The sequence below is a fragment of the Homalodisca vitripennis genome, chromosome 3, assembly GCF_021130785.1.
Source record: "Homalodisca vitripennis isolate AUS2020 chromosome 3, UT_GWSS_2.1, whole genome shotgun sequence".
In the NCBI taxonomy this organism is placed as follows: Eukaryota; Metazoa; Arthropoda; class Insecta; order Hemiptera; family Cicadellidae; genus Homalodisca; species Homalodisca vitripennis.
In genome coordinates this window covers 90,801,010-90,814,866 of record NC_060209.1, presented here as the reverse complement: position 1 = coordinate 90,814,866, position 13,857 = coordinate 90,801,010, and the positions used below count along the sequence as shown (strand labels likewise).

The 13,857-nt window shown below is 31.2% G+C and overlaps 1 protein-coding gene across 2 annotated transcripts in view; it reads left to right on the top strand.

Moving 5' to 3' along the window:
• LOC124357173 (calcium uniporter protein, mitochondrial) overlaps nucleotides 1-11,353 on the top strand; it is a 433,451-nt gene extending 422,098 nt beyond the window's left edge. For both annotated transcript variants that reach the window (XM_046808690.1, XM_046808691.1), the window contains 2 exons: nucleotides 3,458-3,661; nucleotides 6,084-11,353. In XM_046808690.1, the coding sequence (XP_046664646.1) occupies nucleotides 3,458-3,661; nucleotides 6,084-6,335 (456 nt within the window). In that variant the 3' untranslated portion in view covers nucleotides 6,336-11,353. The remainder of the gene's footprint in view (nucleotides 1-3,457; nucleotides 3,662-6,083) is intronic.
• Nucleotides 11,354-13,857: the final 2,504 nt, after the last annotated feature.

Sequence of the window (13,857 nt, the reverse complement as noted above, 5' to 3'; positions counted from 1 at the left end):
TTAGACAAAATGTGAAGATTGTGAAGGGATATCCTAAACATAAAATTTTGAATATTATAACAGTAGGAAAACAACTTCCAACAGTTTTAAGATTTATTGTTTCCAGTTACGAATGAAGCTCTTTTCCTCAGCAGTAATGAGCATTTTCAAACAAATACTTTAATACTTGCTTAATTGTATGATACAGTATATACATTTTTTTTAAATAAATAACAAACATATGATTTTTATTTTTGACTTTACAGTATTATGCAGACGTACAGTTATATTAACACAAATCTAAAGTGTATTAATTTTAGAGGAATTTAAATTTTCAGTAATGTATTTTATTTTAAATTTTTGTAAGAACCCAACCATTTAAAAGAGCAAAGTGTGGAGGCTATGAAATATTCCTCAGATGTAATGAGGAGGATCTGGAGCACTAACTGAGTACATTGTATAAACAAGCCGACTTTTACCAACTATTCTAGAAAAGTATGTCACTGCTGCATTTGTTACTTATTACCACATTTTATTCTCTAGGTAAATACTCACGTTTCTTAGCTGTAGCTAGCCACCTAGTAACATCTGACACTGTGCAAGCATAACTTTGTGTTGCTGAGACAATGTGCAGTAGAAAGCTGCAATACATAATCCATGTACCTTTCTCAGTGCTGTGTTGCCTACATTACATTATATTGTTGCCTCAACAACTGAAGTAAGTTTCGCTTGTGTTTTGTTGGCTAAACAAAGGATTGATGCCAATACATAAACACTCCACTTTCATTTTTATCTTGCTATGTTTAATATTTTCCAACATTTGAACAATATCTTCAATAGACTTCACAATATAGGGGGAGGGGGAGGGAGTGTAAAAGTGTGCTTACAGTTATTCTATAACTAATTCACATATTATAAAACACGAGATCTATTAAGGCACTCATTATTGTCACCAAATCAGCTGGAGCTAGCTCCATTTATTGAAAGTAGAAACTTCTAATTAATCTGGTGGTTTTTAATTTATGGTACAAAATTGGTGGGTATGTTATGCATTGGGGAACCTGTATAAGACATCTAAGGTAGATTCTGTTGTTTGACCTCAATACTTTCAGTTTTCTTCTACAAAGTTATAATTAGGTGAATGTACATTAGCTTTTTCAGGCATTTGTGCTTAAATGCTCGGGAATTTCTGATCCATTACCTGATGAGTACTATCTCATTGTAGCTGCTGCCGCTGCCATAGGTAAACTAGACATACTTTCTTATCTTGTTCAACCAATCATAAAGATTGTTTTTCATGGTTTGCATTTCTATTCCAATAGTATGTTATGTCATGCAGCAAAAACAAGTTTTAAGTTTTGAGATCAGATGATAGAATTTAACCAAATGCTTATCCTAAATTGTCACTCCATATTGATTTTACTGTTTTTGCAACGTTATGTGAAGATAATAGGATTTCGGATATCTGCCATTGTTTTATGTTATAAAATGTATAACATTGATGCCTAGTGTTATACATTTTTGTAAAATGTAACAATATCAAACTTGAAACAAAAAAGTTATATGAGGATTCACCCACTAGAACACCCAATTGTGTCTATTTTCAGTATCTGAAAACTAACCTCATGGCTCCAAAGTGTTTATATTTTTAAACTTAACCGATTCATTTAGTAAAAAGAAAGAAAGAAACACTTCCTTATTAAGGCGAAATCAGTAGACAAATAAGTAATCTGAAGACAAATATTATTTATTTTTTAATATTAACATAGACCTGCATGAGAAACGTTTTATTTTTAGGAATAGCGATATAAATGGTCATCCAGCCATTGGAGCATTGTAGACACATCAGATAAGGTTAAATCTGTCTCTTAGTCAATAAATACTTAATCCAGTTGGTGGAGGTGTCAAGCACTTTTCTTAATTTCTCTCTAACTTTCAAACATTTTAACTTTCAGAGTTTTCTATCTTTCAGTATTCTTTGAAACCCGATTTTTATTGATTGTCAAGTTACCAGCCATGATACTACAATTTCAATTCTACAATAACAAAGGAAAAATCAGTATCATCTGTTACTATTAAATGCATTAATACTTTCAGTGCTCTTTATTGAGTTATTTTAATTAATCTTAACACCATAGCATGCACTTTGGCAATTACTGCAGTCAACAAGTTAAAAAGCCGATGGCAATGAAAAAAAGAAAACCAGCCATTACTGCATATACTGTATTTTTGCACACCTCTTTATAATATAATACACAATTATATACTTTGGGCACAGAAAAGTATTAAATCAGAGCAATCATTCTTTAATGATTTAATTTATAAAAATTGAACTCTGCCACCAATATTGAAAACCCAAATATCCAATTATTTATGTCATTTGTGTTCTTACTTCATATATACTGGGTATCCAAAGTAGAGAATCTTAAATGTTACTATAGTTGCAGTTCCATATAGTTTTAAAGGTTTTGATGGAACAAGACCAATAATGTAGTGTGACTTGAATATGGAATACAAAATAAGCTTTATCCACGTATAAATAAGATTCACTAAATAATGAAATCAATAAATGATTTTAGGATAAAGAGAGCTAAAAATTTGTCGTATCATAAAGGGAATCTCCAACAAATATTTTTAAATTCTTAAATCCCACAAATCAAAATTGTCTTCAGGCATTTATGTTTTGAGGCAGTTATCCAAATACTGCCCAACTCAGGTACATGATGGCGTATTATGGATTTATATACCCCCAACTGTCATACGGAGTGCTCTTGTGGGGAGGTTGTGCAAATAAATATTTCTCTAGAGTGTTTACACTCCAGTAAAAAGCCGTTCGAACAATTGCAAAACTACAATGGAGAGAGTCGTGCAGACCAGCATTCAGAAATCTGAAACTGTTGACATTACCCTGCCTCTACATTCTAGTCGTCTCTGTTTTCAGATCAAAATGCAATTGCATTAGAGGTAGTGGTATACACTCTTATGAGACTAGAGGCAGAGACAACTACCAAACTGGGAGACAGGACGGTAGTACATGAGCGTTTGCCTTCTCAGACAGGAGCTCAGTTTGTCAACAAACTGCCAAATTTGATAAAAGTGCCGCAATGCCTAAGGCATTTAAAACTTGTCTGAAAACCTCATTGATCTCAGAAGCTTTTTATAGTACAGACGAGTTCATGGCACATGTTTGGCACGTCCACATGATTGGCTGACTGACATGTTTGAAAGCAATAAAAATTATTATTATCAAAATATTATTTGTACTTTTTGGGAGATTTTTTTTAATTGGAAGAAAACAAGAGAATTGTTGAAATTTCATGTCATATCTCATACTATTGTTTCATATCATTATGTACCTGGGTGAGGCTTGGGCTGATGGATGTACTGTACAGTGTGGTATCAGGCTCGGCTCACATGGTAACATAGTATCTTACATTCTACGTATTGTATGTCCTGGTCATGAGTGAACTTGTTTCAGAAAAGGCAAGAACTGGAGATGTTGGCCTGCCGACGCACAAATGCTCTTACTTGGGTAGGGCTGGGGTTGATGGGAGTACAGTTTGGCATCCTGGCTCGGCTCACATGGTGGGAATACTCCTGGGACATCATGGAGCCTGTTACTTACTTTGTTACCTACGGCACAGCCATGGCTGCCTATGCTTACTATGTACTTACCAAGCAGGTAATTTCACTCGGCTGTAATAGAATATTTTGTTACACCCATTTCCTCGCATATAGTCTATAATTAATCAGCATTAGACGGAACACGACCCAAAGTACTAAAAGTAGTGATTGAATATTTGATTTCGCTTGTTCCTTCTGTTCACACACTTGAAATTACAAAATTACTAATGAGTAATAGACATTATTTTTAATACTCAGGAAAGTTACATGAAATAACTGAGATTAAAAACTGTCAGGAAAGTCATCAATGAATCTATCATCCAGTGGCCTAACCAAAAGAGGGTATACGGGGGTATAAAACCCCTCCAAAATCTCTAAAAAAATTGTAAATGCATGTATAACAGCTATCCAACTTATTTTAAAAGCAGAAATTAATTTTTTTTATTAGGTCTACATATTTAATTTATTTAGATTCAGATTTATTCCTTTAAGGTGTGGCGTAGTACTCTTCAATCAGATTAAAACCCCCTCCTCAAAGCCAAGTCCCAGTTATGCTACTGTTATGATCTGTATTATTTTTGAAAGATGTATTTTATGTAGCTGCTATAATTTGAAGAAACTTAAATTATTTTGGCAACATGCAATTTATGTTTATTTTATTTTTTGTATGTAGAGGATGTCTGATTTTTACGAATCAAACACACTTTTGACTGATTTGTTACTTCAATGCACACACAAGCACACAACACTAGACATAAACATCTCCTCCAATCTTCCCAACATTTCATAAAACAATATAAACTTCTTGTCTCTTTAACCCTTTGAGTGCCAAGAGCTGATGTGTTCGGGCCATGGGGTATGTCCAAAAAGTGCAGAGGGCCAATGAGATTGGCTTTTCGAATATTTATTATTCTGTTACTATTCGTTGACATATGGCATTGTAGTTAGACACATCTTTTACATAATCAATCAAATAAACAAGATTATATGTCATGATTTGTTACAGCTGGTAAAAGCTATTTGCCAAATATGAGACAACTTTTTTGCTAGTGCAGGTTTTCAATATTTTGTACTAATATATAAGAAAAGTCATATTCAATATTATATATATTTACTTTTTTGAAACTTGATATGTTATACTTGTTCCTACTTACATAGGAAACAATAAAAAAGTTGCATACAAATCTATTAAGAAAACAAATTACAATTTTTCTTTATAACATGTAACAAAATTAAAGTTTGTTTTTATAATAGTTTAATTTAAAAATTTCAACAGATTATATCGTATCAAATAAATATTATAAGTCATATCCTACTTTTCCTCCAATGCAATAAAACAAAAATCATTCTTTTATGTTTATTTTTGAAAAAGTTGTGAATTATTTTGTGGAACACTACACAAATACCAAATATTAAAATAATCAACACTCAGTTTCACAAATACTTACTTTTTTAATTTGGTATTTTTGTTCCTAGGTACATAGGGAACAATAAAAAGATGCATACAAATAAATTAAGATCATAAAATTTAAAATGTTTTATTACAAACTTTAAAAAAATAAAAAACGTATTTATTGTTTGTATTATTGTTTATTTAAACATTTAAATATGTTTGATCGTTAAAATAAATATTACAAGGTATAGCCTACTTTCTCCCGTACGTAATAAAGGATAAAATCACCTCATTAGGTTTATTTTTTTAAGTTGTGAATTATTTGGCTAAACAATTTACAAGCATCAAAAGAGTGCTTGGAACTGAGAGAGGTGACTGACAAGTGCTTGGAACTCAAAGGGTTGATGCTATCCTCTAGCATAGACTGGAGAGTCATCTCTCAACAATACAAAACTGGAGAGATATTTTTTTACATTCTTAATGCCCTCTTAATAAGGCAACTGTAACCCAAATAATAGTATCGTCTGTAGCTAATGTTCTGATGACAACACAGTGCATCATTTTTATGATGCATATTTTTATGTTTTCTTTAATGATTAGAAAACATTGGTCATTGAAAGTCATTCGTCAGATCAAGATGTCCAATGTGGGGTATACACAAAGCTTCACTGTGGGGTATACGTGAAGCCTCACTGTGGGGTATACACCAAGCCTCACTATGGGGTGTATACAAAACCTCACTGTGGGGTATACACAAAGCCTCACTGTGGGGTGTATACAAAACCTCACAGTGGGTTATACACAAAGTCCAGTGGGTTAAGCCTCCAAAAGTTTAAGGTTGCATTTAACCCATACAAATAAGTTACTGATATAAATAATGTAAAGATTTACAATCAGTTGTGAAAAAAAATAAGAATTTTATTTCAAATGAATGAGAAAATGTGACTCAATTTATCCAAATCACTCAATCTAAAGAACCTGTTAATAGATATAATGATGTATTGTTGATTTGATTTAAGTTTCACATAAATATACTATTTTCTATTTTAACATTTATTTCATTTGTTTGTGGTATGTTTTATTTCAGGAGTACATCTTGCCAGATGTGCGAGATCGCCAGCACCTCATTATTCTTCACAAACGAGCCCGGAAGATGGGACTTGATTTAGAACAGTACAATGCCTTGAAGGACGAAATGGCCCGAACCGAACTGGACTTGAACCGCTTGCGGGATCCGCTACAAGTCCACCTGCCGCCTCGATACATCTCCGCTTTGGAAACTAAAACCTCGCCACTGGATAGGTTGAAATCTTTAATCAATAAAGCAAGGAAAAAATAACGTTTGTAGATGACATACCGCCAATTATAATCTCGGCTCCTGCGGGTAGGGAAGAGACGACGCAATTATCTTGTACTCAATATTTTTTAGAGAAATTCTTGAATAAAAAGAAATTTTAAAAGAAATATATAATTCAATCAAAGTTAGTGTTTCCTTTAAAGAACATTGACTTTAATTGTAACTATTAAAACAAATATCTTTATAATATTTGTAGTGTATTAGAGTAATAGGTATTAAAAATATAAATTGGATATAATATATCACTACTTTTAGCATGGTTGAAAGCCAGTTAAAAATAGAAGAAAAAAATAGTTTTCCTGATTTCATGACTAAAATTTAAAAAAATATTAAATAAGAATTCTTAGACTTAATGAAGTTGGTTCACAAATCAAAAGTTAAAGCATTGTCTCTTCCTTGAGTGCAGGGTGAATTTTTTCTAAATAGAGAATCATTTTGCTATCAAATTTCTACTCTCCATTGACTATTACCAATATTTTGGTAGTTGGCAGTGTAATTATTAACTCAAGTTCTGTGATTTTTCCAGGGAAATAGTAAGACACAATATTGATAAATTCTTTTCTTTATATATTACGAACTATGTTTTTATTACAGGATAACTTTTTTAACTTCCTCCGTGGACATTCTGTCCACATGGTATAGGAATGTTTGGTTATCAGTTATTATTTTAATAATTTTTTAAACTTCCCTAACATCAAGTCTTGGCATTTATGTATTTGAGTTCTGGTCTCATTACCACAGCTTGTAATTTAGCACTTTGTTTGGACAAAGAGTGTGAAGGTATATATATAAGGCTACTTCAAGCTATCATTTTTATCTCTTCCAATCTTCTTTTCACTACTAAAATGCTTAGTGGTTTCAACCCTTTCATGATACAATATTTTGTGTTTATATAAACAAATTAGTTTTTAACATCCGTCCACTTTTATTCCAATTATTGTTGTAATGAAATGGGAGAATATTTAGAGAGTTTACCAACCACATTTTTTTATTTTGATAAATCTCACCAGAATTATGTGTGAATTACTACAGTTAAAGTACATTAGCACACACATTAATTTTTACTTTTTTTGTCAAACTTAAAACCCTTTTAGACACAAGCATGGAAGGGTTGAAAAAATTCTACATTTGCCGTACAGTTTTCTGTAATGCATTCTTAGATGCCTATTTCAAAATATATACCACATAATGTGCAGTTAAATTACTAAATTAAATTTTTCCTCTATTATTGCTGCTTATGCTGACTCTACTGTACATAACTCCAGTTCCTGAACTGCTCTCCAGTGGCTAGTGAAAGTGTGTAAATATATATATTTTTTAGCAAACGATTGAACGATATTGCGACAAATTGATTGAACAAGATTTTGATTAATTTTTAGCATAAAAAGATTAGTTATACTTATTAATAAAAATTATAAACAATCAAATTTTTTGCCAAGTATAAAAGTCATGTATAACAAAACATTGAAAGTAAATTTTGCTTGTAAATAGGTGAATAAATCATATACGTTATCAAATTTAACTTTACATTTTATCAAAAAAAGCTTAATTTATAAATACTCCAAACATAGTCAAAGAATAAAGTCACAATCAATATAAACGTTGTAGGTTAAAAAGTTTTGTAGCTTGTTAATTAATTCAGAATTTTATTAACATTAGTTCCTGTGTCACGGTGTTGGTGGCACTCTGTAATTATAACAGAAATGAAAATACTTATTTTAATATAAGAATTAGTTGTGCCTTTTAATATTGTTAGACGAGTTTGGCGAATGGGAAATAGTTTTTAGGTTAATCTTGATATTTAATTTTGTTCTTAACTTCAGTTATCTTGATTTAATCCTTATTATAAAATGTAATTTACTTCATCTCATTAGAATTAGGAACCAAACCAGAGATATTCCACAAAATCTGTTTAAAACATTGTATAGAGTAGCGCTGCGACTTGTCAAGGTTCGCTCGGCCGAAGCTGCTGGAACAGTTTTTTGCTGCAGCCATGTTTGACTTGAATTTAAGAACAATCTTGTTATTCGATCATTATAAATGGTCTAACAAGACACTTAAGGTCTAACAAGACACTTAAGAAGCAAACTAAGAAATATTACACTTTTTAGTAGCAGAGTTTTGCAGTATTTTTAGTGTTATTTTTTATAGGCTTGTGTGTAACTTTTAACAATATTTCATGCAAGTACTGAATAGGCTTTTTCTGCTTATAAAATCTCCCATACCAAAATTTTATTTGTTACTTTTAGTATGTTAAAAATATATAGTACAATTTAATTAAAATTAAATTGATAGTACACTAAAATCTCCTCGACGATGTTGTTATTACCAGCTAACCATATGGCAATTTAGTTCACAATATAAAATTAAAGCTTTCATTTCAATTCTAGAAAACACTCAGTTCAGAGCTTGGAATCAGTTTTAGATACGTTACACACTTGCTTCCAAATTATACAAGAAATTTTCAGTAATTTTACAGGAGAAAGACTGATGATTCTTTATTTTTAAAGTTCAAGAGAAAAAGCGATTAATGTATGGACTGTAAATAAGATTTTGGTTGCAACTAGTGACCATAGTAATAGCCGCAATTGCTGAGTTAGCTGTGGTCTGAAGTGCTAAAATGACAAATGGATTGTGATTGCAACCACAGACCACAGTAATAGCCGCAATTGCTGAGTTAGCTGTGGTCTGAAGTGCTAAAATGACAAATGGATTGTGATTGCAACCACAGACCACAGTAATAGCCGCAATTGCTGAGTTAGCTGTGGTCTAAAGTGCTAAAATGACAAATGGATTGTGATTGCAACCACAGACCACAGTAATAGCCGCAATTGCTGAGTTAGCTGTGGTCTGAAGTGCTAAAATGACAAATGGATTGTGATTGCAAGTAACAATAATAATAACTGCAATTATAGTGTTAACTATGATCTAAATCACCTATCATCAAAGTATTTATATTATGATTACAAATTTTAAGTATAAAAATTGGATAAAAATTCCTATTAAAGTTAAAATTCCTGGTTAGCTGGACATAACTGAATTATAATAGAACTTGCTTTATTATACATTAATTTATATAATTTTTAATGTTAGAGTAATAAATAAGCTTTACTATTAAATACATTGAGAAAATTTAATAAGCACAAATTAAGCACAATATTATGTAAACCTTTGTACAGAACAACGCGATTTTAACGCAAAACTTGAATGTGGTGTACATTTTGCTAGGTAAAACTTTCTCGTAGCTTTACTAAAAACTAAATCTAATATTTACTACATTGATTATATATATATAATATACAAAAATTAATATTTCTACTGTAAATTAGATTAATGGAAGAAGTATATAACTGTGTCGAACGCTTAAACAAAATGTAAAGACACCTTAGGAATTAGTTAGCTTTGCTCAATGCTTGTGTCACATGTGATGATCTTTTGCTGCCATTAGAAGAAGAAGAGACCACATTCAGTTCAACTTTCAGTCATGACGGTGTGTGTTTTTTAACTTCACAGCCATTTACTTAACAAAAATGTACTTAAATATTTGTTAGTAATGTTGAACAAATGCAATGTATCTAATGAACATAAATTTGTTTTAACTAGTGTAAAAAATCATTTTTTAGATTTGTTTTTAACATTTAAGTGCAAGCATAACAAATTTAATTAAGTGGTTCTCAGCAATTTTTTTCCAAAATTGTTTTATAAGTTACGTTTTGCTTGGTCTCATTAAAAACTAATATATTTTAAGTGCTTTTGCCCTAATATGAGTAATAATTAATTCTTATCTTTTTTATAGCATTTATTCTGGATGCATTGTTTAGGCTAAGTATATAAAAATGTGCGGTCAAATTTAGGCAACTCAATTTTACTTGAGTAAACTCTATTAATTTTGAAATGTATAATGTCCGGGGCACTCATGTTAAAATATACACAAAAGAAATGTACATTTTACTCAAAATATAATGATATAAATTTAGTTGTAATGAAATGTATAATTTGTAGTTCATTGAAACACATCAGATGGCTTGTAACCATCTTGATTGTTTCCATTGACAACTATTCTGTTCATATTGTTATTGTTGGTGTTATAGTATCCTCAAGTTTATGTTGGATCTGTTCTAATGTTATTTATACACATATGATAATTTAATCTACTAATATTTAGAATGGCATTAGTATAGAATTAACTTATGGTCTTCTGAACAAAATGTTTAAAATGGATATGACGACAGTAGTTAGAATGTATTAGATGTTTTTGGACTTTTATACAAATATATGTTTTTAAAAGTTATACATGGCTGTAAATGATTCAAGTTCTTTGCCTCCTATGTGTATTAGTTTGGTGACAATTTAATTTAAAAAAATTTCTATTTGTTAAATTTAGTTGATTTTATCATGTGAAAAAACCAAATCAAATCTTCCTACTTCATCCTATTGCATTTCATGTTAATATAAGCGGATACTATTGCACACAGCGGAATTTGAAAATACACTTTGAACTATAGAATTTAGGCTTTTCAATGTAGCACTTTTGAAACATTTCAAGTATTTACCCAGCTTAGAAGGCGACAACTGTACATACGGATATCAATTGTTATTGTTATATATACATAATGTGGCACATTTTGGGCGGTTTGTGGGGTTTTTAAAGCTTTACCTAGGCTTAGAGTGCACAATCAATTTTATAATTTTAAAATTTATCAAATATGTGATGAATTTATTAATTATAAGAATGTTGTTATTGTTGGTATTGTTATGGATAAGATTTGATTATTGAGAAATGATTTGTTTATTTGTATAGGAGAGATTTTGATTTAATTTTTATTTCTTTAGTTAAAGCAAACAACAAACAAGTTATTACTAGCATTATAAACGATTTTACTAATGATTATAAGAAACAATTTTCTAAAGTTTAAATCCATTAACTAATACATTTAACTGAGAATGACTTTCCTGTTATTGCATATTGAAATGTTCAAATAAAAATGTATATCCAGAAATTGTGAGCTGTTTTGATTATACCTGTGTTATCACTCTATAATATTTATGTTATCATTAATCATAAAACTGTAAAACATGCAAAGCAGTTATTTATATAGAGTAAGTTTTTAGAGGTTTGAAAATCAGCCGGTATCTTCCCCTACTGAGGAGCGTATCGCTCTCCCTTAGTCTACCGACTTTGATAATGTAATATCATGAGAAGATATGTTACATCAAACGCTAAAATTTGTTGCCACCTGAAACATTCTGATCATTCCTCTGATCTAATGTTGGGAAAATAATATCATGGCTTAAGAATACAATGTGAAGTTAACCCTTTATTTTTTTATGTTCATATTTTTTTAACCGTTATTGATACTTCTACCTTAGAAATGATTATGTCACCATGAAGAAATAACTACATTATGGTGTTTCTTTTATTGTAACGCCAATGGCAAGATTCCATGATCTTTTAATTCCTTCAAATCATCCATCATCTGTAACAAAGTATGTCACTATATTATGCATGTAAAGCTATGATTAAAGATTCTACAGGTATTTCTGCTGTGCTTTCCAATTTTTTATATAATTTTCATTTCACAAATTTTCAAATTACAGTACAGATGGAATAACCAGTTGAAACTGGATGATACCGTTAGTTACAAATGAATATTTCTCCCCATATATTTTGACGTGTTGAGCTTCTTATTCAGATCAATAGGAGCCATGTACTTGTCGAATTCACAGCCCCTTGTGAAGAAATCAACTACATAGTAAAACTGGTTGAATTTATTTATTTTATAGACCACATATTTTAGTCGGTGGTCACTATATGAAAAGTGATCATAATCTTTGAATGTATTAATTACACAGGAGGAAAATTATTCATGTGGACGAGGTGTGCTGAGGTCCAGGGGATTAATTCATTAAGTTATGAGGTCCAGTGCCAGAGTTCCACCATGTACTTTGATTGTTATCACTCATATATTTACTACCTGGGCCTCTCACTCCACAGAAAGTAGTTCGAGCACTCACTTTTTCTGTGTCTCAATTTATAGTATTGGATGAGTTAACTCTTTTGTAATTAATACAATCAAAACTATAATAGACTGGATGTAGGTTATGTGTTATTGTAAGATTTATTGCTTCATAGGTAAAACATGGTCACTTTTAAGTTTTGATTTGTCTGCAAGTAATGACTCTCTCTTCCAAACCTCAGCCTTCATTTTTTGTGTTGCTCAATCTGTTGAGCATCTAGGAGCCAAGTTTGTGATGGGCATCAGGCTCTAGATGTTGAACTAAGAGGAAGGTGAACTGGAGCTAAACTCAACATTCACATTGAATCAACTCTTCCCACCATAACTATTTATGTGTAGAAAATTCTGTGTATATAACATCATAGTGTACTCAATTGAAGCTATAAGAATACCTCTTCACCTAGATTGCACTATATTTTAAAGTCTAAGTGTCTCTCATAATGAAATGATGTAAAGAGTTAATTTTGAACTTCTTCGTCGCTGACTTCCTTTTTTTAGATACTAGACACTGCACTCAGAAGAAGGTGAACTAGAGCTAAACTTAGCATTCATATTGAATCAACCCTTCCCACCATAGCTAAGTTATTGATTTTTTTATTCTTAAGGCCTTATTTTCAACTGGTGCTCTCGGAAACAAATGCCCAAGATACTGTCAAGAAAACTGATTCTTGACACAAATGGGAGTGTAAAATCAAGTAATTAACGCTAAATTTCAATATTTCCCACTCTTAGTAATGGGTTTGAAAAACTATTTCTTAATAGGTTAGAAAGCTACACTAAAAGTTTTAATATTCTAAAAGAAACTCAATTTGGATTTAGGGAAAATAAAGCTATAAAAGACGCAGTCACTAAATTATCAGTAACTGTTATTGATAGATTGGAGGGAAAACGCGCTAAGTGTATTTCTCAACCTCTCCAAAGATTTTTGAATGTGTGCCTCATGAGACACTGCTGCACAGTTGGACAGATGTGGTGTTTGTGGCTACCCAATCAGATGACTCTTTTCTTACTTTAGTGACAGAAAATGTTCCTGGAAATGGATTGAGAGAAAACCACATAAGACAAATTTTGTAAAATGTTCTGTAAGAAAATTCAGAAGAGACTCCTGTCCTAAAGGAAACAGACAAATTCTTTAGAACACACCTGGATCTAGAGATGATGTGAGAACGTATGATTGACCACATATCTGAAAAAATGTCATTGGGTATTATGCCTTACCTAACTCGTTACAGTTCTGCTTGGCTGGAGATTTTAAAATGGTTTAAATCCATTCTCATCTAGAATATGGAATTATATTCTGGGTTGGCTATGCAAAGTATAGACCAGAGTTTTGAAATTTCATAAAAAGTCAGTTAGAATCATCACAAATCTAAAATTGCTTGGGTGGAATACACACCAGTGGGTGTACCTGAGGGTTAAACATGAAACATACATTTGACAAAGTTATTTGTTACAATAAGGAGTAACTCATACTATTGTGCAATAAA